Source organism: Molothrus aeneus, unplaced genomic scaffold (genome assembly GCF_037042795.1).
Source record: "Molothrus aeneus isolate 106 unplaced genomic scaffold, BPBGC_Maene_1.0 scaffold_34, whole genome shotgun sequence".
Taxonomy (NCBI): domain Eukaryota; kingdom Metazoa; phylum Chordata; class Aves; order Passeriformes; family Icteridae; genus Molothrus; species Molothrus aeneus.
This window is the reverse complement of record NW_027099005.1, coordinates 1,755,459-1,777,638: the sequence shown is the minus strand read 5'-3', so window position 1 is coordinate 1,777,638 and position 22,180 is coordinate 1,755,459. Positions and strand designations below refer to the sequence as shown.

The 22,180-nt window shown below is 50.8% G+C and overlaps 1 protein-coding gene across 1 annotated transcript; it reads left to right on the top strand.

Annotated features, from left to right (window-relative positions):
* Nucleotides 1-17,818: 17,818 nt before the first annotated feature.
* Nucleotides 17,819-18,751, top strand: LOC136570516 (olfactory receptor 14A16-like). The gene has a single exon (XM_066570978.1). It carries the CDS (start codon nt 17,819-17,821, stop codon nt 18,749-18,751), a length of 933 nt encoding a protein of 310 aa, XP_066427075.1.
* The last annotated feature ends 3,429 nt before the right edge of the window (nt 18,752-22,180 follow it).

Here is a 22,180-nt window from a genome sequence, read left to right as displayed (position 1 = left end):
CAAACACAAGCTGCCCGCTGCCTCTTCACCTGCCTCAGCTCCTGCCTGCACTTGCAGCAAGCAAAACCAGGCTGTTCCCAGCCAGAGCCCAGAGCCCTGTCCCTGCAGGACGCTCTTGCCAGCACCTTCCAGGACTCTCTGCTGTGCACACAGCGCTTTTCATGCCCGCTCTCAACAGGCTTTGGAACGCAGAGCACAACCTGGCTGGCTCTGCCACCAGCACACCCCAAACACAGGCGGAGGAAGGAGCAGCAGGGGCTGTTTTGTGGCCATGCCCAAGAGAAACTGGAAGGGTGCCCTCCCTCTGGTCTCACTTGGTTGGCTTTCTGACTGGCTCTGAGCCTGGGGCTGCCATTCCTCAGTTGTGGGGACCAGAACCACACCCGGGATCCCGGCACTGCCTGACAGCGCTCCGGGCATTGGCACGGTCGCGCGTCCGAGTCTCGGGCACCGTGCTGCTGCTTCATTTGCTCTTAGGCACACCCAAAGCTCTCTGTTAAGCCCAGATGGTCTCTGCTTCTGCCCTCTTCCTGATCCAGTGCAGGGATGGAGCACTGCTGTGCTTCCAGGAAGCTGTTCCTGAAACCTTCCAGCATTCCAAGCTCCTTTGCCCTCCATGGATGCTTGCCATGGAATCCCTCACAGCTGGGTTCAGAGCATCCTCGGGTTGATTGTTCCAAAGTCCAGGGGCTCCAGGATGCTCAGCAACATCTCTAACTCCACAGTGTTGTGGAACTGGACCTTCAGCACAGGGACCTGTCCAGCCTCATCTGCCCTCATTCCTCTGTGTCTGTGCACAAAACACGGCATGGAGGAGAACGGCAGGAGGGGCCTGAGTGTCCCGGGGCCCTGGATCTGCATCGCTCCAGCTCCACAGAGATGCAGGTAAAGTGAAGAAGCCAAACTGTTTGTTAATGGAAGGCGAAGCACAGGGATGAGCTGGAAGGGAAGAAAGGGGACGGGCAGGTGTGGAAGGGCTCTGCAGCCACGGGATGGAGGTTCTCTGGCTGGCAAGCCCCTGGTGGCCGAGGGCACACTCGAGAGTGGCCGCCCCCTGATCTCTGCTGAGACCATCCAGGGGGCGGTAATCGCTACGGCGTGGGTGACACAGCAGGAGCACGGCACGAGAAATCTGAGGCAAAGGAAACAAGGAAGGATCACTGGTCTGAGTTTCAAAGGAAGGTTTATTCCCAAAAGGAGTCAGGTGCAAGTAAAAAAGCAAATGGGTCCGACTAGCATTTTTAAAGAGGGGATGGTACAAGGAGTGGATACAGCTCTCACCCAATGAGGGGATCTTAGGGGAGGAACAGATCACTCAGCAACTCCAATAAGGATCATTCAGGGGAGGGAAGAAGCCTCACAAACCAATCAACCATCGAGACATTGCTGACACAGAACATTCGAGAATACAAGGGGAGTGACTACAGAGACTGACAAGAGTAAGGGGTAGTACAACTGAGATTCACAAGGGCTTCTAAGGGAATGAGGGGAGGAGCAGGGAGACTGACACACTGATGGGCAGACAAGTGGCAGAAAACTTTGTGGTGAACAACTTAGGACTGAACCATTAGGGGGAACAAAATGGGGTACATGGGAGAAACCATTATAACTGACTAACACAGGAAATCTATCTGTTGTATTAAAACAACTGTAAAACACCAACTACCACAGGCAGGGTCTGAGGGCTGGAGGGAGGGAGCTGTCAACAGGGAGGGAGAAGGCAGGAGCTATGGGAGCTTCCCCAGGCTCAGCTGTGCCAATCATCAGCTGTGCCTGGAGCTCCAGCTGGTCTCCTCTGGTCTCCAGGTGCTCTCACCTTCCAAGGGACCTGGAGGTCTTCAAGAGACACTGGTTCTTCTGAACCAGCAGATGAAAGTTGTTCTGCAGCTCTTCCCTCGCACATCACCTGAACAAATGTGCTTATGTGGGAGGGGCTGTTGTCTTCACTCAGGGCTTGAAGGGCTGGAAGAGAGAGGAACAGAGCCATGGTCAGAACCTGGATCTGCAGGAATCCATGGAGACCTTTCTGCCAGGGCCATCCCACCCAGCTCTTGCCATGGCCAGAAGAGAGGAGGGGCCAAGGGGATCAGCTGCAAGGTGCTGGCCATGAATCCCCTCACCCATGTCCCTGGAATCTCTGTGTGCTCTGCCCACGCCACCCCTGGTCCACACAAGGAGCGAAGCCACCGCAGCCGGGGCAGGGATTGCAGCTCCCTGCCCAGGCACTGCAGCTCACCCAGCCAGCCCCCGCTGACAGCCCACTGCCCTCATCACCCTCACAGAGGGCCTGGAGTTCTCCCCTCTGCCCCATCAGGAGCACCCCAGCCATGCCTGGAACACAGGCTAACCATAACTAAGGCTGCTGTGGCTGTTACCCAGTTTGCTTTATGGCTTAAATGAGGTGAGGAATTCATGGATCTTTAACTTCCACCGGAAGGCAGGCACATGGATTCAGAGCTATCACACACTAACTGTATGGTTTTGGGGTTACTTTAATAATGGTACCCACTGTAAGGAGATTACACCAGGGGAAATTTTCTCCCAGCCCTTCCCCCAGCTCTTTGGGTCTGCCCCACCAGTTTTCAAAGGGCTCAGATCCACTCTAAATGCTAATGATATCATACAGTGGTTGGTGTTGCTGATAGGCCTGTTCTATTTAGCATTCAGAGATAAGGGAAGATTAACCTGGATAACCACCCTGGCACCTACCCCAGAGACAAGGGATGCTGCAGCCCCAGAGCCTGACCCTGCCCCACAGCCCAGCTCAGAAATGAACCACCCAGACTGGGTGGGGGCTCTGGTGAAGGAGATGGGCCAGATGCTGAAGGAGCACATTTCCCCAGCTGGTGAGAAACCCTCCCCCTGCCTCAAAGAGGGAGAGTCTGATGGTGCAGCAGTGAACCCACAGATGTTACAACCATCCAGGTTCCAGCTGAACTGCAAGGGCAGTCACCGCCAGCAGCAGTCACCCCTGTGGAAACAAGGAGGTCTAAGATGAAATCAGATCACCCTAAATAAGGGTAAAAATGGAGGCCCCTCACAACCCGCAGGGGAGCCAACGGTTGAGATCATCACTGAGTCCCTGATGTACAAAAGTCTCCGTAATCTGCACAAAGACATTGTACGACGGGGACGTGAGGCTTATACAACCTGGTTACTCCGGGTCTGGGACCTTATGGGTACAGGCCTGCAACTGGATGGTGGTGAGGCAAGGAATTTAGGACCCTTGACCCAAGACTCAGGTATGAATCAGATTTTTGTAAGGGAGCTAGGGTCCCTTTGTCTCTGGGAGCAGCTTTTATTGAGTGTCAGAGAGAGGTTTGTCGCCAGGGAGAGAATGCAGGAGCAGCACCATAGAATGTGCTGGAAGATCCTTGAGGAAGGGATCCAACAGCTGAGAGAAGTGGCAGTGTTGGAGGTACTCTTTGGGAGGGATGGACAGCATGATAATGACCCTGACAAGGTCAGTGCACAGGGCAAATGCTGTGGAGTCTGGCAAATCTGGGGCCATCTCAATACACCACCTTCATTGCAATGATTAATGCCGATAACAACCGAGAGACGGTGGGCTCTGTCACCAACAAGCTTAGAAATTGTGAGAGTGTGATCAATGGCCCCATGCAGGCTCCTGTCTCTGCTGTGATCAAGGACCTAAAGAGGAGATGAGGTATCACTATAGAGCACGACATGGCACAAGCACCAGGACTCAGATCAGAAGGCTGTATAAGAGAGATTTATTAAAGCAACAGGTTGCCTTTATAGCTTTACAAGATTATTATATTTACTTAACAAACACATACACTGCCCATTGGTCATGAAAAAGAAACAAAGTTCTCAATAGGTGAAAAGGAGCCGAGTCACTCTGTGAGCCAACTAAAGTCCATATCTTGTAACTTTCTCTCTTTCTTCTCATTGCCATGCTGATAGCCTTGGTACCTTCCTCGAGAGAGATGTGGGGCTTTCCTTATCTTCAGGAAGCCTTCCCTGGCTTACAGCAACAGCACAAAAATGTTTTTCCTATAATTCCCCCTTTTTGTATTTGACCCACAAAAACAACTGCTAAGGACTTCTGCAGGGCCCTTGCAAAAATCCAAGCAGAGAGAGGATCCATTCTTCATTCACTTACAACTAACAAACTTCTACCCAACCCACAACACACACCCTCACAGTCTTAACATTCATATACAAACAAGGCACATAAAAAATAGATCCTCAAGTACCATTACAGACCTTGCAATTTCCAGATGACACATTTGTAGCAGAATGACACCTTCACCTCTAGTCAAATAACTTTCACCCACACAAAGTCAGAGACCAAGTCATCTGCCTAGTCACCACTTAGGACCAAGTAGCATCCACTCAACTTTACAACTGGTTGCTGCTGTCATAATGGGCAACCAACCTAGTTGCTCCAAGTTTGGAGTTCAGCTACTAATTCAACCCCTCTGCAAAGGCAACACTTCTCCCTTAGGTACATCAAATTCCCCTATTTTTGGCATTGTCGGTGCCCTGCAAAAGGAAATGGTACAAGACACATTTCTCAGCACTACCAACCTCTCTGTAAGAGAATTCAAAGAAAAGAAGCAAAAGTAACACCCACTAACTTAAATTTTGTATTTTCAGGGTAAGCCTATAACTCCCTTTACTCTGTCTCGAATTACCATCTTTACCACACATTCCTTGAGGGTCCGTGCTTCCATCAACCTAATAACCAATGCAATTGCCTACTCATTTTGCTTCCGCTGTAGAACCACCCATCCTGTCCTTTCCTGTGTGCTCCAAATAAGGTTTAACACAACGGGCAGAGACCCAACGAGAGCCATTTCCTGTTAAAACACATGCATATCCTCTTCTCCATATTACTAATTCCACTGGGCCAGTCCACTTTCCCGTGATTAAATCTTTTACCCATCCATTAATACCTTTCTGAAAGTTTGGCTGTTTTGAATTCAAAGACAAAAAATGATGGAATATAGGAGACGATGCTAAGTCAGGTAGAGGATGCAGAAAGTTTAAGACATAAACGGTTTTATCTAATCTCACTTGAGGCAACTCCCTCTGCATTCCCCCTTTTTTTTGTACCTGTCGTTTCAACACACCATGAGCACATTCAATAATTGCTTGGCCTGTCGAATACCAGTGGAATGATCAACACCCCAGGCATGAAAAAACACTTGCAATTTCTTTGAAACATACGCCGGGCCATTGTCTGTCTTTACATGTGATGGAACGCCTAAGATGGAAAAGGCGTGGCAAAAATGACGAATAACACCCCGAGCTGGTTCACCTGCCAATGCTGAAGCAACCATGGCATGAGAAAAAGCGTCAATTTTAACATGAACATACTTTAGACTGCCAAATTCAGGCATTTTTGTAACATCTGTTTGCCATTCTTGCAAAGGGAGTAAGCGTCTAGGATTAGTGCCGTAATATTGTGAAACATGAGCCATATGACAATCAGGGCAAGAAGAAATAATTGACTTTGCTTCGCTGTGTGATAACTTAAATTGCTGCCGTGGTGCCTGAGCACCCTGATGAAAAAATTGGTGAGATAGAACAGCTTGCTGTAACACATTAGGCACCGTTTTTACTGCTGAGGCAGCCACAAGGGAATCCACATAGGTGCTACCTTCAACAAAGAATCCAGGTAGCAATGTATGGCTATGGATATGCATAATAAAATAAGAATGCTTTCAATTACGAATAACAGTCCACAATTTTAACAACATAACAAATAATGGTTTCTCCTTTACATTATACAACACAGCTTGATCCAACTGTTTCACTCAATTAGAAACATAAACAGAATCAGCAACTATATTGATGGAATTAGGAAATAAGGTAAAGGCCAAAAGTACGACACCAAGTTCAACTAATTAAAAGACCCTTGTTGAACCATTGCTTCATATTCCCAGCAGTCATTCTTCTTCCAGGCTACAGCAGTTTTTCCAGTTTTCCCTGATCTATCTGTAAAAACTGTTGCACCTTCCATTGGCACAGAAGAGCAAAATTGTTTCCCCTGAAAGGGAATCTTCTTAGTGAAATCCAAAAGAGGATGAGAAGGTAAATGATATGCTATTTGACCTGTAAAGGAAGATAAGGCAGATTGCAACTCATGATTGTTTTGAAAACACCACTCAAAATACCATTGTTTTACCGGTATGACAATAGTTACAGGAGCACGGCCTAAGATCTCATGGCAGCGTCTGCGACCTTTGATAATGATGTCTGCAAAAAGCTCATACAGGCCTGGAGCTGTTTTTCAGAACCTGAAAGACAAAAAATATCCACTCCAAAATATGCACTTCGTCCAGCAGTTTGAGGGCATTGTGTCTTCACATGCCCCGATTCTTCACAAGCAGAACATCTGGGTGAAGATTTCATTACTTCAGCCAAAGCAGCCATTTTATGCTCAACCGAACCAACCTTTGAGCAAGCAACTACAAGACCAGACAGTGGGGGATCTCCCGCTAAAGAATCAATAATTCACCTGCAGTCTTTGTTTGCGTTGTCCCAGGCTGTCTGCATAAAATTTGCCTGAGCTTATCATCTTCTACTTGCTTCTCAAGGGCTGCAGCAACCTTCTCCACAAACTGCAGAAAAGGTTCCTTCACCCCTTGCTGGATGGTAATAAACCTTGGTTTAGGAGCTGCCATTTCCTTTGTTTTGAGTAAAGCACTCATGTGTGGTGTTTGTGAGGTCCCCAGGACGAGGTGAGAGATGAGAATTTGACTCCATGTTCTCAGAGGGCTGATCTATTATTTTATGAATATATTTTATATTTTATGAAAAGAAATTATGTACTAAAACTATACTAAATTATAGAGAAAGGATACATCAGAAGGCTAGAAAAGAATGATTATAAAACCCCATGACTCCTCAGAGCCTTGACAGAGCTGGACCATGATTGGTCATTAAATTAAAACAATTCACATGGAACCAATCAAACATTCGCCTGTTGGTAAACAATGTTCAAGCCACATTCCAAAGCAGCAAACACAGGAGCATCAATCAGATACTTATTGTTTTCATTCCTCTCTGAGGCTTCTCAGCTTCCCAGGAGAAAATCCTGGGCAAAGAGGATTTTTCAGAAAATATCATGGGGACACTCATACCCAGCTGCTGGGCCTGTGCCAGAACCAGGGGGTCCCATCTTGCCTGCAAATCCGGGTTAGAGAATGGTCCATTGCCCAGCAAGGCATCAGCTCCCACAGCATGACGTGGATCCTGCTGGGGTAACTGCACATTGTCCAATGCTGCTCTTTCAACCATTTGTTTCCAGGTAGCTTGAAACACACCATACTGCACTGGCTGAAACAGAATCGTAGCAAGGTGAACAATATCATAAGGTGCAAGTACATCAGCATTTAGAACACGAATCACTTGCATCACCTGTGAAGCGTTAACACCATACTGATCTACTTTTGACTGGAGATCCCTCCATGCAAAAACCTGATGGCTATCTTCTTGTCCCGAATTAGGAACAGCTTTGAAAACAGGAAAAGCCACAGGCCCACCAGAAGCAGCAGAAGCCATCTCCATCCATTTAGGTGCACCTATTTTCTCTAACAAATTCCAATCTCCCACTTCAGCTGCTTTCATTCTCACATGCTCCCAGAATTGCAAAGGGTGTCAAGGAGTCACAGCCACCTGGCAGGGAGGCAGAGTCCAAGAAACAGCAGGCCTGGATCTGCTCCGAGGGCTAACAGAAACAGATTCCTGCGTCTTTTTGGGTGCACTTATAACCGGCAGTTCACCGTCAGAACTATCACTAGAAAAAGAAGGACGCAATGTTAAAAATTGCTTTTGTTCAACCAGTTCAGGAGGGAGGGGCAGGCCAGATGGCTCAGCTGGGGCTGGAGTGGAGGCAGAGGACTCGAAGGAGGGCAGAGGAGGGGTGGAGGGCTCAAGGGAAAGCTGGGGGTGGTGGGGAGCAACTGATCCACGGGAGGGTGAGAGGGGAGCAGGGGAGCAAACGGCCCAGGGAGAGACAGAAGGGCCAATGACCCAGCCTGTTTTTCACTTGGCTTCTTCTGGAACTTCATTTTGGCTAATTGCTGTGCAGGCACAAGATACTTTGGTTTGGTACTCAGTTCAACCAACTGCTGAGCAGTTTAACACAGGTTTAACATACACTCAGCAGTCTGTTGGAGATGAGTACCAAGGAGCAGTCTCAGCCTGCCGTTTGATTCTCACGATAGCAAACCCTGGGGGAACCTCCACAGCAACTGCAGCAGGCTCTTCAGGGGGAGATACATGGACAGGCTCAGCTTCAACTTCCTCCTGTTCCTCTACTTCAGCTTCTTGCTCTAATTCCTCTTCCTCCTTCTATCTTGTTCTGCTCTAATTCTTGCTCTAATTCCTCTTCCTCCTTCTATCTTGTTCTGCTTTCCATTCCTTTGTTATAAATGATCAATCAAACGCCAAATTTATCAAAATGTGAAAAAGATTTTTTTTTTTTCCGTGACCAAAATACGGTCCTCAAAAACCCCAGAGCCAAAGAGAAAGTGTCGAGCCCGGGGTCGGCGCTGGGTGAACCTGGATCTGACCTCTATCGCATCAGACCTTCCCCTGTTCACGAGCACCACTTCTTGCGGGGCTGTTTTATACAGTTTGTTATGCCTGAGGCAGAGGAGTCCTGATTTCTTTTGTAACTGCATATTCAAGACAGTTTCTTTCACTGTGCAGAGCTGGACAATCGCTGTTTCCTGGTCAATAGCCAGTGTTAATTGCGTCCGGGGAAGTCGTCTATTCAGATGTATTTTTCTGGCAACTTCTGCTATCCCGATCGATTTTATCAGTTGGGCAATGATCGTCCTCGGGCATCTTCCGATCACTCGGGATAGCAGGAATCATCGCGTTGGACACGTCTATTCATAAGTTAACTGGGTATTGTTCTCCTGCTGCCTTCAGGAACCTTGAGATTCCAAGTAGACATCTGCCTCTGGGCTGCTTGTGGTCAGAGACTCGTTTGGATTTCACAGTCTTATAAAATACATTCTCTCTATAAGCATGAATTATTTCATAACATATATTACACCTTCAACGCCTCATACAACAGTCTCCAGGTAGCAGCTAAATCAACAACTGTCTTATACTCCTTAGATATCTCTTCCCATAGTCTCTTCCCAACCTTTTTCCATGCCCAGACACTGAAGGCAATGTCGGCATCAGCTTCAAAGTATGTGGTTTACACCATGTCAGTAAACTACCAAGAGCATATTCAGAAGCTCGAACATTTTTCCTTTTCAATAAAGCCTTCCACATGGACAAAACAGCCTTTTCCTCATTTAATAAATTATTTCCCATTATTTTTCCCAGTCACTTACCTCGAATCAGACGTCTGAATTAGGTCCGGACCTCCGCGGCGTCCTTTCTGCCTTCACTTGTTTTTAGGGTACCTTTCAACTTTTTCTCTTTTTTGTCTTTCCTTTTTTGCAGTCCTGTTGTAATCATGGCAGGGCCACCAGATGCCGATATAGGCCACGACACAGCACAAAGTACCACGACTCCATCAGAAGGGTGCAAGAGAGATTTATTATCGCAACATGTTGCTGTTATACTCTTTCAAGATATTTACATTTACTGAACAGACACATTCACTGCCCATTGGTCATAAGAAAGAAACAAAGTTCTCAGTAGGTGACCAAGGAGCCATGTCACTCTGAGAGCCAACTAAAGCCCCTATCTTCTAACTCTCGCTCTTTCTCCATGGTGTCATGGTGATAGCCTTGGTACCTTCCTCCAGAGAGATACGGGGCTTTCCTGATCTTCAGGAAGCCTTCGCTGGCTCACAAGAACAGCACAAACATATGTTTCCTACAATGAGAGAGATGAAGGAGGAGGTGAGGAAGATCAGTTTGGCACCAGTGCAGGTTACAGGCCCCAAAGTCAGAGCCCAACATCCCCCAGCTAGAGAGAGAGGGTACACCCAATGAGCCAACCTGTAGTTCTTCCTGCGTGACCATGGGGAAGACATGGGAAGGTGGGATGGGAAATCCACTTCTCTCCTGGCAGCACGGGTGCATCAGCTCAAGGAGGGAAACACTAACTGAGGGAGTTCCACTAAAGTGAAGGTAGCCCCAGCCTCCCATGACCGAGCTGCCAGGTGTGATCTGTCAGATCCCCTTGAAGGAACCTCTACCATGTATGCCCAGGAAAGAAATAATAACCAGGGCTAGGGTGGGTCCTGCCTCTAGCTTGGGAGAGGCACAGGAATACCGGATTTTCTGGATGGTGTGGATCCAATGACCTGGCACATCAGAGCCACAAAAATACAACGCCTTAGTTGATACTGGTGTGCAGTGTACCTTAATGCCCTCGGGACATGGGGGGCAGAACCTGTTTCCATTGCTGGGGTGACAGGGGGATCACAGCAATTGACCCTGTTGGGAGCCCAGGTGAGCCTGACTGGGAAGGAGTGGCAGAAACATCCTATTGTGACTGGCCCAGAGGCCCCGTGTATTCTGGGCATAGACTTCTTCCAGAATGGCTTCACAAACACCCCAAGGGACTCGGGTGGCCTTTTGGAATAGCTGCGGTAGAGGCAGAGGGCATTAAGCAGTTGAACACCTTGCCTGGACTATCAGAAAACTCATCTGCAGTAGGACTCCTGAGGGTGGAAGAGCAACGAGTACCAATTGTCACCTCGACAGTGCACCACTGGCAGCGTTGAACAAATTGAGAAGCTGTGATCTGTAGCAGGCTCCGAGCCTGCTAGGGCTCCGTGGAGGGAAGAGGCTTAAAGATAGGAAAATGCCAAGTCATGGTGAAATAGCAACGAATTGAGATGCCGTGATCCCCATCCACAGAATGATCCGTGATCTGGAGAGCCAAGGGGTGCTCAGCAAATCAGACTCACTCTTCAACAGTCCCATCTGGCCTGTGCACAATCTGACAGAGAATGGAGATTGACTGTGGACTATCGCGCCTTGAATGAAGTGACTCCACCGCTGAGCGCTGCTGTGCCGGACATGCTGGAACTCCAGTACGAGCTGGAGTCCAAGGCAGCAAAGTGCTTTGCCACTATAGACATTGCTAACGTGTTTTTCTCCATTCCTCTGGCAGCAGAATGCAGGCCTCAGTTTGCTTTCATCTGGAGGGGCGTGCAGTACACCTGGAACCGACTGCCCCAGGGGTGGAAGCACAGCCCCACCATCTGCCATGGACGGATCCAAGCTGCACTGGAAAAGGGTGAGGCTCCAGAACACCTGCAGTACATCAAGGACATCATTGTGTGGGGGAACACAGCAATGGAAGTGTTTGAGAAAGGAGACAGGATCATCCAGATTCTGCTGGAAGCTGGCTTCACCATCAAGAAGAGCAAAGTCAAAGGACCGCCCGAGAGATCCAGCTTCTGGGAGTGAAGTGGCAAGATGGATGGCGTCAGATTCCCACTGAGGTCATCAGTAAGATCACAACAATGTCCTCACTGACCAGCAAGAAGGAAACACAAGCTTTCTTAGCCATAGGTTTTTGGAGAATGCACATTCCTGAGTACAGCCAGATTGTGAGCCCTCTCCACCAGGTCACCTGCAGGAAGAACGAGTTCCACTGGGGCCCTGAACAGCAACCAGCCTTTGCTCAGATCAAGCAGGAGATCGCTCATGCAGTAGCACTTGGCCCAGTCAGGACAGGAGCAGAGGTGAAGAACGTGCTCTACTCTGCAGCCAGGAACAATAGCTTGTCCTGGAGCCTTTGGCAGAAGGTGCCTGGGGAGACTCAAGGCCGATCACTGGGATTCTGGAGCCGAAGTTACAGAGGATCCAAAGCCAACTACACTCCCACTGAGAAGGAAATCTTGGCTGCCTATGAAGGAGTTCAAGGGACCTCGGAGGTGATTGGCACAAAAGCACAACTCCTCCTGGCACCCTGACTACCGGTGCTGGGGTGGATGTTTAAAAGAAAGGTTCTCTGTACCCACCACACCACTGACACCACATGGGGCAAATGGGTTGCTCTGATCACACAGCGTGCCTGTATTGGAAACCTGAATCGCCTTGGGATTTTGGAGATAAATACAAACTGGCTGGAAGGTGAAAACTTTGGTCTCACTGACAAAGAGGAGCAGGTACAAGTGACACGGGCTGAGGAAGCTCCACCGTACAACCAACTACCAGCAGAGGAAACACGCTACGCTCTTTTCACTGTTGGTTCCTGTCGCATTGTAGGGATGAACTGGAAATGGAAAGCAGCTGTATGGAGCCCCACAGGACAGATTGCACAAGCTACCAAAGGTGAAGGTGGATCAAGTCAATTTACTGAACTCTAAACCATTCAGATGGCCCTGGACATTGCTGAAAGAGAGAAGGGGCCAAAACGATACCTTTTATATTGATTCATGGATGATAGCCAGTGATCTGTGAGGTTGGCTGGAAAGGTGGAAAAAGTCCAACTGGCAGCATAGAGGAAAATCAATCTGGGCTGCTGATGAATGGAAAGACATTGCCACTCAGGTAGAAGAGCTACCTGTGAAAGTCTGCCACGTAGATGCCCATGTCCCCAAGAGTCGGGCTAGTGAGGAACACCAAAACAACGAGCAGGTAGGTCAGGCTGCAAAGATAGAGGTGCCAAAGATAGACTTAGATTGGGAACATACGGGGGAGTTGTTCCCAGCTCAATGGGCCCATGATGCCTCAGGTCATCAGGGCAGAGATGCCACCTGTAAGTGGGCACGAGACCGAGGGGTGGATCTAACCATGGACAGTATTTCTCAGGTTATCCATGACTGTGAGTCGTGTGCTGCCATCAAGCAGGCCAAGCGAGTGAAGCCCGTGTGGTACGGTGGGCGGTGGTGCAAGTACAAGTATGGGGAGGCCTGGCAGATTGACTCCATCCCACTGCCCCAGACACGCCAGGGCAAGCGCTACATTCTGACCATGGTGGAAGCCACCACGGGATGGCTGGAGACCGACCCTGTGCCTCACACCACTGCCCAGAACACCATCCTGGGCCTGGAAAAGCAAGCCCTGTGGAGACATGGTGTGGGAGGATCTTCATCCACTCGTCCCAGGTGTCCATGGGGTTGGGTTTCTTACCTACATACACGCAGTCGTTTGGTGACAGGGGGACTCCCACCAGGCATGTTAAGAGCGGACCGTCTACGCTTCCAATGGCCATGCAAAGATTGTCTTGCTTTAATGACTTTGCCAAAGTGACCCAGATGTTTTGTTTTGGCTGAGGGACGATCCAGCCGGTGGTCACTTGGATACAGATGAGGGCGCTGATAAAGACGATGACAACGATGGCACTGGTACTGCTGTGGGGTGCTCTGGAGGGTGTGACAGAAAGAATCATACTTCTTCTTTCCCACTGGGTAGTTTTTACCTGTGTATGATAAAAACACACATTAGTGGACTTATTTTAAGACATTCTTAAATATTTTTAAGTTCCTCCTATAGTTCTTCCCAACTCCTCCCAATCATGCCCTTCTCTTTTTTAAGGGAAGTTTGAGGGAGGGAAAAAGGAGCAGTTTCAAGAGGGGAAAGAGGGAGGGGGTAGGGATAAAGGGTCACTGGTAGAGAGATGGTGGAAAAGGCAGGAGTGTGTCTGCATTTGAGATTGACATGGATGTTATCGGTGGGATGTATCTACGTGCGATGAGTGTCCTTGCCACAATGTTTGGATATATGAATTTCTTTTTTCTCCATCTCCAAGAGAAAGCTGCTTCTGTGGCATGGTGGGAGAGGGAGCTGACTTTGTGTTCATTCGAGGGGTCGTCTTCAGATCTGTGGTCTACTGATAAATCTTCTGGGAATCCACCGGGGTCCTGTATCTGTAGAAACACAAGCATATCCTCTCCCCCACATAGCGAGAGGGTATGGCCCTTCAATAATTTTAGATTCATGATTCTGGTCAAGTACTGGAGGTCTTTCTTTGAGGTGTGTGTACATGTTGTTATGAAAGTGCCTTAAGACAGAGGGGTTGGGTTCTTTTTGAGAGCAATTCATGAAATTCATAGCATAAAGTACTTTGCACAGTCTGTCTTGTATAGAGAGAGCCAGGGGCTATGTACAAATCACAAACGGGACGGGGCTGCTGTGGAACGTGCCTTGAGCTGTTTTATTTTCCAGCATCAGTCTCATCACATGGTTATGAGAACGGGAAGATGCCAGCAGCTCGTGTCCTTGGCAGCAGACAAAGAACTCAATGTTACAACTTACTTTAAAAGTATTTTGACCAATCCCACAAAGCAAAAGCATATTGACAGTAGTTCTATCCAACCACAATAAGCACAGGTACCTTTGTTTAAAACAATGCTTGCTTATTTTGAATACAATACCTGCTTGTAAGCCTTAAAACACAATGCACAGAGCTCCATTATTAAGCTTCAAACTTCCTAATATCTTGCTAGAAAAACTCTTCTGTAGCTTAGAGACTTTTTCTAGACAAGCGTTAATACACAGACCATTGTTCTATTTGTCCTTGCTTTTCTACTTTTTAAATATTTTTTCTGCTGACCAATCTCATGGCTACTGCTTAGCTCTAATCACAGTCCTGCTGTCTCTGAGGCCTGCCTTTTGCGGCTTCCCCAAAAACCCTCTGATTTTGTGGATTCCTACACTGAACACAAGTTCAGCTATTTTAAATCAAATGCTCACTGAGGTAGATAGTATTAGACATGGCACACTGCAAAATAGAGCTGCTATAGATTTTTTGCTGTTAGCACATGGGCACAGGTGTGAGGATTTTGAAGGAATGTGTTGTATGAATCTCTCTGGCCAGTCTACATCCATTCACAGGAAACTCATACAACTACAAGACAACAGGAAGAAATTTACTCTGAATGATTGGGGCTTGGATGAATGGTTTGAGGGATGGGGAAGAACTGGATGATTGAAAGATACCTCAAAGGAGCTTTGTTATTACTAGTAGTTATTATTATATTGCGTTGAGCTATTCCATGCATAGTGATATTGGTGACCCACTTGATAGAAAATACAGTGAAAAGGGTTTGGCTGGTGAAAGAAGAAGAAGGGGGAGTTGTAGCAATGTATCTGAACAACTTAGGCCACACTGTGCACCAGCCATATTGCTTGTAGTTCTTCTTATCAGAGCCCTCTGGAATTCACCAAGGTTACTAAGACATAAACTGTGCTAAATGAAGAAAGAAAATGCTGAGAAACAGAATACCAAGAGCACAAGAACTAGATAACAGAGGGCTGTGAACCACCTGGACTGTAACCAATCACATACCCAGAGAAGTGAGTGCAGAACACAAGGACAAGAGAGAGGCACCAATGAAGAGATGCGTGATCAGTGTGTGCAGTAGAGTTAGAATGCATAAATAAGTGCATAATGTAAACAATCAATGGCTACAGCTTAATGATATTGGTTAGTTGTATGGGAGTCCTGTTTTCCCACCAAGGGTGCCTGGGAAGGAGGGATGGTTCTTTTCCATAAAAAGGAAAGCACTGAGGCAGGAGCAGGAGACAAGTGACCCTTGCAGGCCTGGGGCCTCATGGCCTCCTTGTCCCTGCTCAGCAGCCTGGCAGGGGCCACCCCATGCTCCTGCCCTTGGCATTGCCCATCCCCACATGCCAGTGCCCATCCCGGCAAGAGCCCTGAGCAAGGAGGGAGGGACAGGATCTGCCTGGCCAGGCCCTGGGGCTCAGGCCTTGGCCCTTGGCATTCCTCAAACACATCCAGCTTTGCTCAGCACCAGAGACACCTCGGCCTTGTTTGTCCCCAGCTGTCATCACTGCCTCCAGTGTTCTGCTCTACCTGGAACCTGGGGACACTTTCCCAGTGGTGTTCCTCTATGGGACCCATTAAAACTTCAAGAAACTTCAGTGTTTCAATTTAACTTTGAGTTCTTGAGAAGTTTTTGATCACTCTCTCAGGGACTGAGTCTGATGTAAACAACCCCAAATCCCCAAGAGGCTCATTAAAGTCCTTGTGCTGTGTCTGTGCTGTTCAGCTTTAAAGGAACAGCTCTTCCCAGGGCCAGCTCCTCTCCCAGCCCAGCAGGGCTGAGGGCTCTGCCTGCAGGCACTGAGGGGACAGGAGCCAGGCAGAGACAGGCTGAAGGCAATCAGGATTGGGAAGACATTGAGCTGAGACTTCACCTGGGGAAAGATCTTCACAGCCCTGTGCATGGTGAGTGTGTGGGTGGAGGGCAATGTCCCCTGTGCTCCTGGAGGGATCTCCTGAAGCCAGCACACCCCAGAGCCTGGGGGATGTGTCAGGAGGACTCTCCCAGTTTCTCTGTGGCACAGGAGGAGGAGGAGCAGGAGGAGGAGGAGGAGGAGGAGGATGTGCTGCAGAGCGGGGCTGCCCTGGGCACCATCAGAGGGACAGGGCAGGACGGCTCCTGCTGCCAGGGACGGCTGCAGGGGATGAAGCTGGGGCTGCAGCCAGGGCTGCTCAGAGCTATAGCTGAAGACCAGGTCATTTTTGAGGGGACTTTTCAAGAGCACATTCAGGGCAGGAGTTTCCTGCTTGGGTCTCTGCTTTCTGGAATCCGTGCTCCCACTTTTCCCTGGCTCAGCTGGGTGGCAATGGAAACTCAGCTGTGCATAGGAGAGCAGGGGCTGAGACTCTTAAACCATCACCCTGAGGATTCCTGGGCACCTCAGCAAGTGCCTGCACCTGCCCAGCCTCCAGATCCATGCAGCATCGCCTTTCCATGGTGCCCAGGCTGGGCGAGCTGTTCTTTAATCCCTGCAGGGCCGAGCAGCTGCAGGGCAGGGCTGGCCCAGGGGCTGGGCTGGGCTCTGGCAGCTCTGGCAGGGAAGGAGCCCTGGGCCACAGGAGCAGCTGGGGCTGGGACAGCTCCAGCAGCAGAGCCGTGGGCAGGGAGGGAGGGAGGCAGTGCTGAGGGCAGCCCTGCTGCAGGGCAGGTGTGGCACCTGCCGGGCCTGCCCTGCAGGGCAGACACTGCCCTGAGCAGCACAGCTCTTGTGTCCCCTCGCAGCCAGCACAGCCCTCAGCCCGGGGGCTCGGGGCCCTCAGTCCCTCCTGGGCCGGCAGAGCAGCCCCAGAGATGAAGGGCATCTCTCCGGCCATGTGCCCATTCATTCCCTGCTGACCAGGGCCTGAGGGCCACTGTCCTGCCCTGCTGCTGCCTGGCAGGGGCTGGGCAGGGCTGGGCAGGGAAAGGGTTTTCCTCAGGCCCGACTCTCTCTATCTCTCCCCTTGCCTTGCCCAGGTGCTGCTGGCATTGCTGAGGGGCTCTCTGCAATGGCAGTTCCAGCTGCAGGGCCAGGCCCAGCCCTTGGGCTCCTCCTGTGCAGGCTGAGCACAGCAATGGGGTGTCCCAGCTCCATGTGCCCGGGGAGCTCTGGGCAGGGCAGCCTGGGAGGCTGGCAATGAGCCCACTCTCCTGACTCTGGGAAAGGCAGGAGCCACTTTGTGTGCCAGGGATCCCTCTGCTCTCTGCAGTGTCTCCTGGCTGTCCAGGGTAACACAGGAGTGGATTTCAGAAAGGTGCAAGTGCAGGGCAGCTGGAACAGGAGAGAGGGACAGAGCAATCCCCATCCCTTCCCCCAGGCAGCTCCTCAGCCTTAGCTGAACATTCTTTATCCAAGTCCAAACACCAGGACTGGCCCCTGCCCTCATTGTTCCCCTGCACTGACTGGGGGTCAGGGCTGACTCCCAGGTGTCCTGCAGCTGAAGGTCCAGCTCCTGACACAACACTGCCCAACAGCAATCAGGGCTCCAGCAACAGAGCTGAAGGAAGATATTTGAGACATGGACAGGGCGAGGTGTTCAGTGGCAGGAAAGGGTCTGTGAGAAAGGGCTTTGACTTTTCTTTGAGAAATCTCCACTCCATTGCCCGGTCTTTCCTCCTCTAGGTCAAAATGCCCAGACACAACAAATGTCCAACAGCAGCTCCATCAGGCACTTCCTCCTGCTGGCATTGGCAGACACGCGGCAGCTGCAGCTCCTGCACTTCTGCCTCTTGCTGGGCATCTCCCTGGCTGCCCTCCTGGGCAACGGCCTCATCATCAGCGCCGTAGCCTGCGGCCACCACCTGCACACGCCCATGTTCTTCTTCCTGCTCAACCTGGCCCTCAGCGACCTGGGCTCCATCTGCACCACTGTCCCCAAAGCCATGCACAATTCCCTCTGGGACACCAGCACCATCTCCTACTCAGCATGTGCTGCACAGGTGTTTTTCTTTATCTTCTTTATTTGCACAGAGTTTTCCCTCCTGACCATCATGTGCTACGACCGCTACGTGTCCATCTGCAAACCCCTGCACTATGGGACCCTCCTGGGCAGCAGAACTTGTGCCCACATGGCAGCAGCTGCCTGGGCCAGTGCCTTTCTCAATGCTCTGCTGCACACAGCCAATACATTTTCCCTGCCCCTGTGCCAGGGCAATGCCCTGGGCCAGTTCTTCTGTGAGGTGCCCCAGATCCTCAAGCTCTCCTGCTCACACTCCACCTTCAGAAAAATTTGGATTTCATTACTTGGTGTCTGTTTAGCTCTTGGCTGTTTTGTGTTCATGGTTTTCTCCTATGTGCAGATCTTCAGGGCTGTGCTGAGGATCCCCTCTGAGCAGGGACGGCACAAAGCCTTTTCCACCTGCCTCCCTCACCTGGCTGTGGTCTCCCTGTTTGTCAGCACTGGTTTTTTTGCCTACCTGAAGCCCCCCTCCATGTCCTCCCCATCCCTGGATCTGGCAGTGTCAGTTCTGTACTCGGTGGTGCCTCCAGCCCTGAACCCCCTCATCTACAGCCTGAGGAACCAGGAGCTCAAGGCTGCAGTGTGGAGACTGATGACTGGACAATTTAGGAAACATTAAACTGCTGGGCAGTTTCTGAAAATAATTTGTAATAAAAGTTGTCTTTGATACTTCTTGTTGGTTTCATTTTGGAGCTTCTTTTTCATTGTTTTCCTATTTTAATATTGTCCTTAAATTAAACCCATCAAATCTGCCATATCTCATTTTGTTTCTCCACACCTTCACTATGACCCACAGACTGTGTCAGTGAGGAGCTGTGCTCTTGATAGCTTCAAATGAAATAAATCCTTTATTTCATTTGAAGCTATCAAGAGCATAGCTCCTCACTGACACAGTCCAGCAATGTTTTCCCTGGAGACCCCCCTTTTGTTGCCTTCTCTGGAGCTGCAGCAGCAATGTCTGTGTGCAGAGCTGGGGCAGATCAGTGCTGGCCCAGCAGCTGTGCCCAGCAGCAGCAGCAGCACTTGGTGTTGCCAGTGCTGCTGCCGTGGCCCTGCCCCGCTGCCCTGGTGGCCCTGGTGTTGCTGCAGGGCCTGAGTGCTCTCGGGGCCGGGCACAGCCCTGGGGGTGGCAGTGCCGGGGCTGCAGCAGGGACAGGCCATGGGCACTGCTGGGGCAGCGCTGACGCCTCAGCCCAGGGCCTGGGGGCTCCAGGCTCCTTGCCCAGGCTCTCTCAAGAACACGGCCAGGCCAATGCTCAGCACAGAAAAGCCCCGTGAGCAGCCCCAGGCTGGCCATGGGCAGGCTGGGGGCAAACAGCATGGCTGGGGCTCTGCAAGGGCCCTGGGGCAGACGGGAAGGAGCAGCAGAGCAGGGGCTGATCCATCCCCAGTGCGCTGCACAGCCCAGGGCAGCGTCCCAGAGCGTCCTCATGCAGCTGCCAACAACATCCCCCCTCTGCAGCCCTGGCCTCTCCCCCAGCTCACACAGGTGCCCCATCCTTGCAGGCACAGACACGGCAGCACTGGCTCAGCAGCCCCTGTTTGCATTGCACACAGCAGGGGCAGCACCCCCATGCTGTTGCTGTGAGGACATGAACCTGAGGGAGCACAAATGCCATCAGCCCCTGGGGCCAGCAAGGGCTGGGGGACACCAGGGAAACCACTCAGCTTTGTCCTGGCCTCTGCAGTCAGCCAGAAAGTTTGTTCCCATCAGCTGGGAGTTTCCTGTGCCTCTGCAGACGCTGTTGCTCAGAGCCAGGGCTGCCTGGCAGCCACCCCCAAACTGCCCCGAGCATTTCCTTGGCTTCACCTTTGCTTTCTTTCCTCTTTCCTGATCCAGATTTCTTCCTATTGCCCATCACTGTCCCCTCCCCTGCAAACAGCCCATCCCTGGTTGCCCTTTCCTCTCTGGCCCCACTCCCCATTGCAGTTCCTGACCTGGCCCCATGGGAACGTCCCTTGGGCAGCAGGATCATCCTACAAGTGCTGCAGGAATTGTCTGCAGGCTCCTGCAGTGCCTGGTGCTGCTCCCTTGCCAGAGGCACCACAGGCCAGGGGGGCACATCTGGGCTGCTGTGTCTGGCTCTGGGGCTCCCTGTTCTGGGCAGTGAGGAGGGGCTGCAGAGGCTCTGCAGGACTGACAGGATGGGCTTTGGGGCTGGCAGGAGAAGCTGAGGGACCTGGGCTGCTGGAGCTCCGGAAGAGGAGGCCCAGGGCTCCTCCTGCAACTGCTCCAAGGGTGGTTCCAGAGAATCACAGAATCAGCAAGGTTGGAAAAGACCTTGGAGATCATCAAGTCGAACCTGAGCCCTGACAACACCTTGTCTCCCTGAGCCTCCTCTTTTCCAGGATAAACAACCCCAGCTCCCTCAGCCACTCCTCACAGGACTTGTGTTCCAGACCCCTCACCAGCCTTGTTGCCCTTCTCTGGACACGCTCCAGCCCCTCCATGGCCTTCCTAAATTGGGGGCCCAGAACTGGACACAGCACTCGAGGTGTGGCCTCACCAGTGCCGAGTGCAGGGGAAGAATCCCTGCCCTGCTCCTGCTGGCCACACCATTCCTGATCCAGGCCTGGAGCCATTGGCCTTCTTGCCCACCTGGGCACACTGCTGCCTCATGACCAGCCTGCTGTCCATCAGTGCCCCCAGGTCCCTTTCTGCCTGGCCGCTCTCCAGCCACTCTGTCCCCAGCCTGTAGCGCTGCAGGGGTTGTTGTGGCCAAAGTGCAGCACCCAGCACTTGGTCTTGTTCAACCTCACCTTGCTGGATTTGGGCCCTGGATCCAGCCTGTCCAGGTCCCTCTGCAGAGCCCTCCTACCCTCCAGCAGATCCACACTCACACCCAGCTTGGTGTCATCTGCAAATTTGCTGATGCTGGACTCAGTCCCCTCATGCAGATCATCAGTGCAGACATTGAAATCCACGCTGGCTGGCTCTGATCCCTCAGCCATCCTGTGGGTGCCCTGTGATGGCACTCAAGGTGATCTGTTCCATAACCTTGCCGGGCACCCAGGTCAGGCTGACAGGCCTGGAGTTCCCCAGCTCCTCCTTCCAGCCCTTCTTGGGGATAGGCTCACATTGGCACCTCCAGTGCCCTGGGACCTCCCTGCTGAGCCAGGACTGATGGTAAATGATGGAGAGCAGCTTGGGGAGCTCATCCACAGCTCCCTCATCCCCCTGGGATGGATCCCATCTGCTCCCAGAGACACCTGTGAGCATCTGAGTGGCTCAGCAGGTCCCCAGCTGCTTCCTCCTGGATTACAGGGGGGCTGTTCTGCTCCCTGTGCCCATCTACAGCTCAGGAGAACACTTGTCCTGAGGACAACCTGTCTTATTGTTGAAAATTGAGATACACAAGGTGTTAAGCAGCTCAGCCTTTTCCTTATCTTTAGTTACTCTGTTCCCCACTGCATCCACTCTCAAGTAGAGGTTCTCCTTATTCCTCCTTTTGCTATTAGTTTATTTGTAAAAACTTTTCTTTATTACTTTTTGCAGAAGTGGCCAGGTGAAACTCTAATTGAGCTTTCATCTCTCTACTTTTCTTTCTGCATGACCCAACAGCATCCTTAAACACTTCCTGAGCTGCCTGACCTATTTTTTCCTGAGTTCCCACAAAAAGCTCATGCCCAGCCAGGACAGTCATTTTCCTCTCTGGTTCAACTTTGGCACAGAGGGACAGGCTGCTCCTTCCCCCTTTAAGATTCCTTTCTTGAGGTGTGTTCATCCTTCCTGGACACCTTTTTTTTAAAGGCTGTTTCCCTTTAAAAAATCAGTACCTGATTCAGTACTCTCCAAATCTGCATCCTGAATAGGCCAAGGTCTGCCCTTCCTGATTCCAGGGTAGACATTTTGTTCGTGCTCTTCCTTCTTTCACAGGATATTGAAAACTTGATTATTTCACGGTGACTGTGCCCCAGGCAGCCTCCAACCACCACATCTCCCACCAGCCCTTCTCTGTTTGTGAACAGCAGCAGACAGAGCTTTCCTTGGGAGTGGGATTGTTACCAAAAATGCAGTAAAATAAAAACTCCTTAACACCAATGTAGC

What these genes read in the sequence shown, in the direction of transcription:
- LOC136570516 (XM_066570978.1), top strand. Translation starts at nt 17,819, where the DNA reads ATGTCCAACAGCAGCTCCATCAGGCACTTCCTCCTGCTGGCATTGGCA.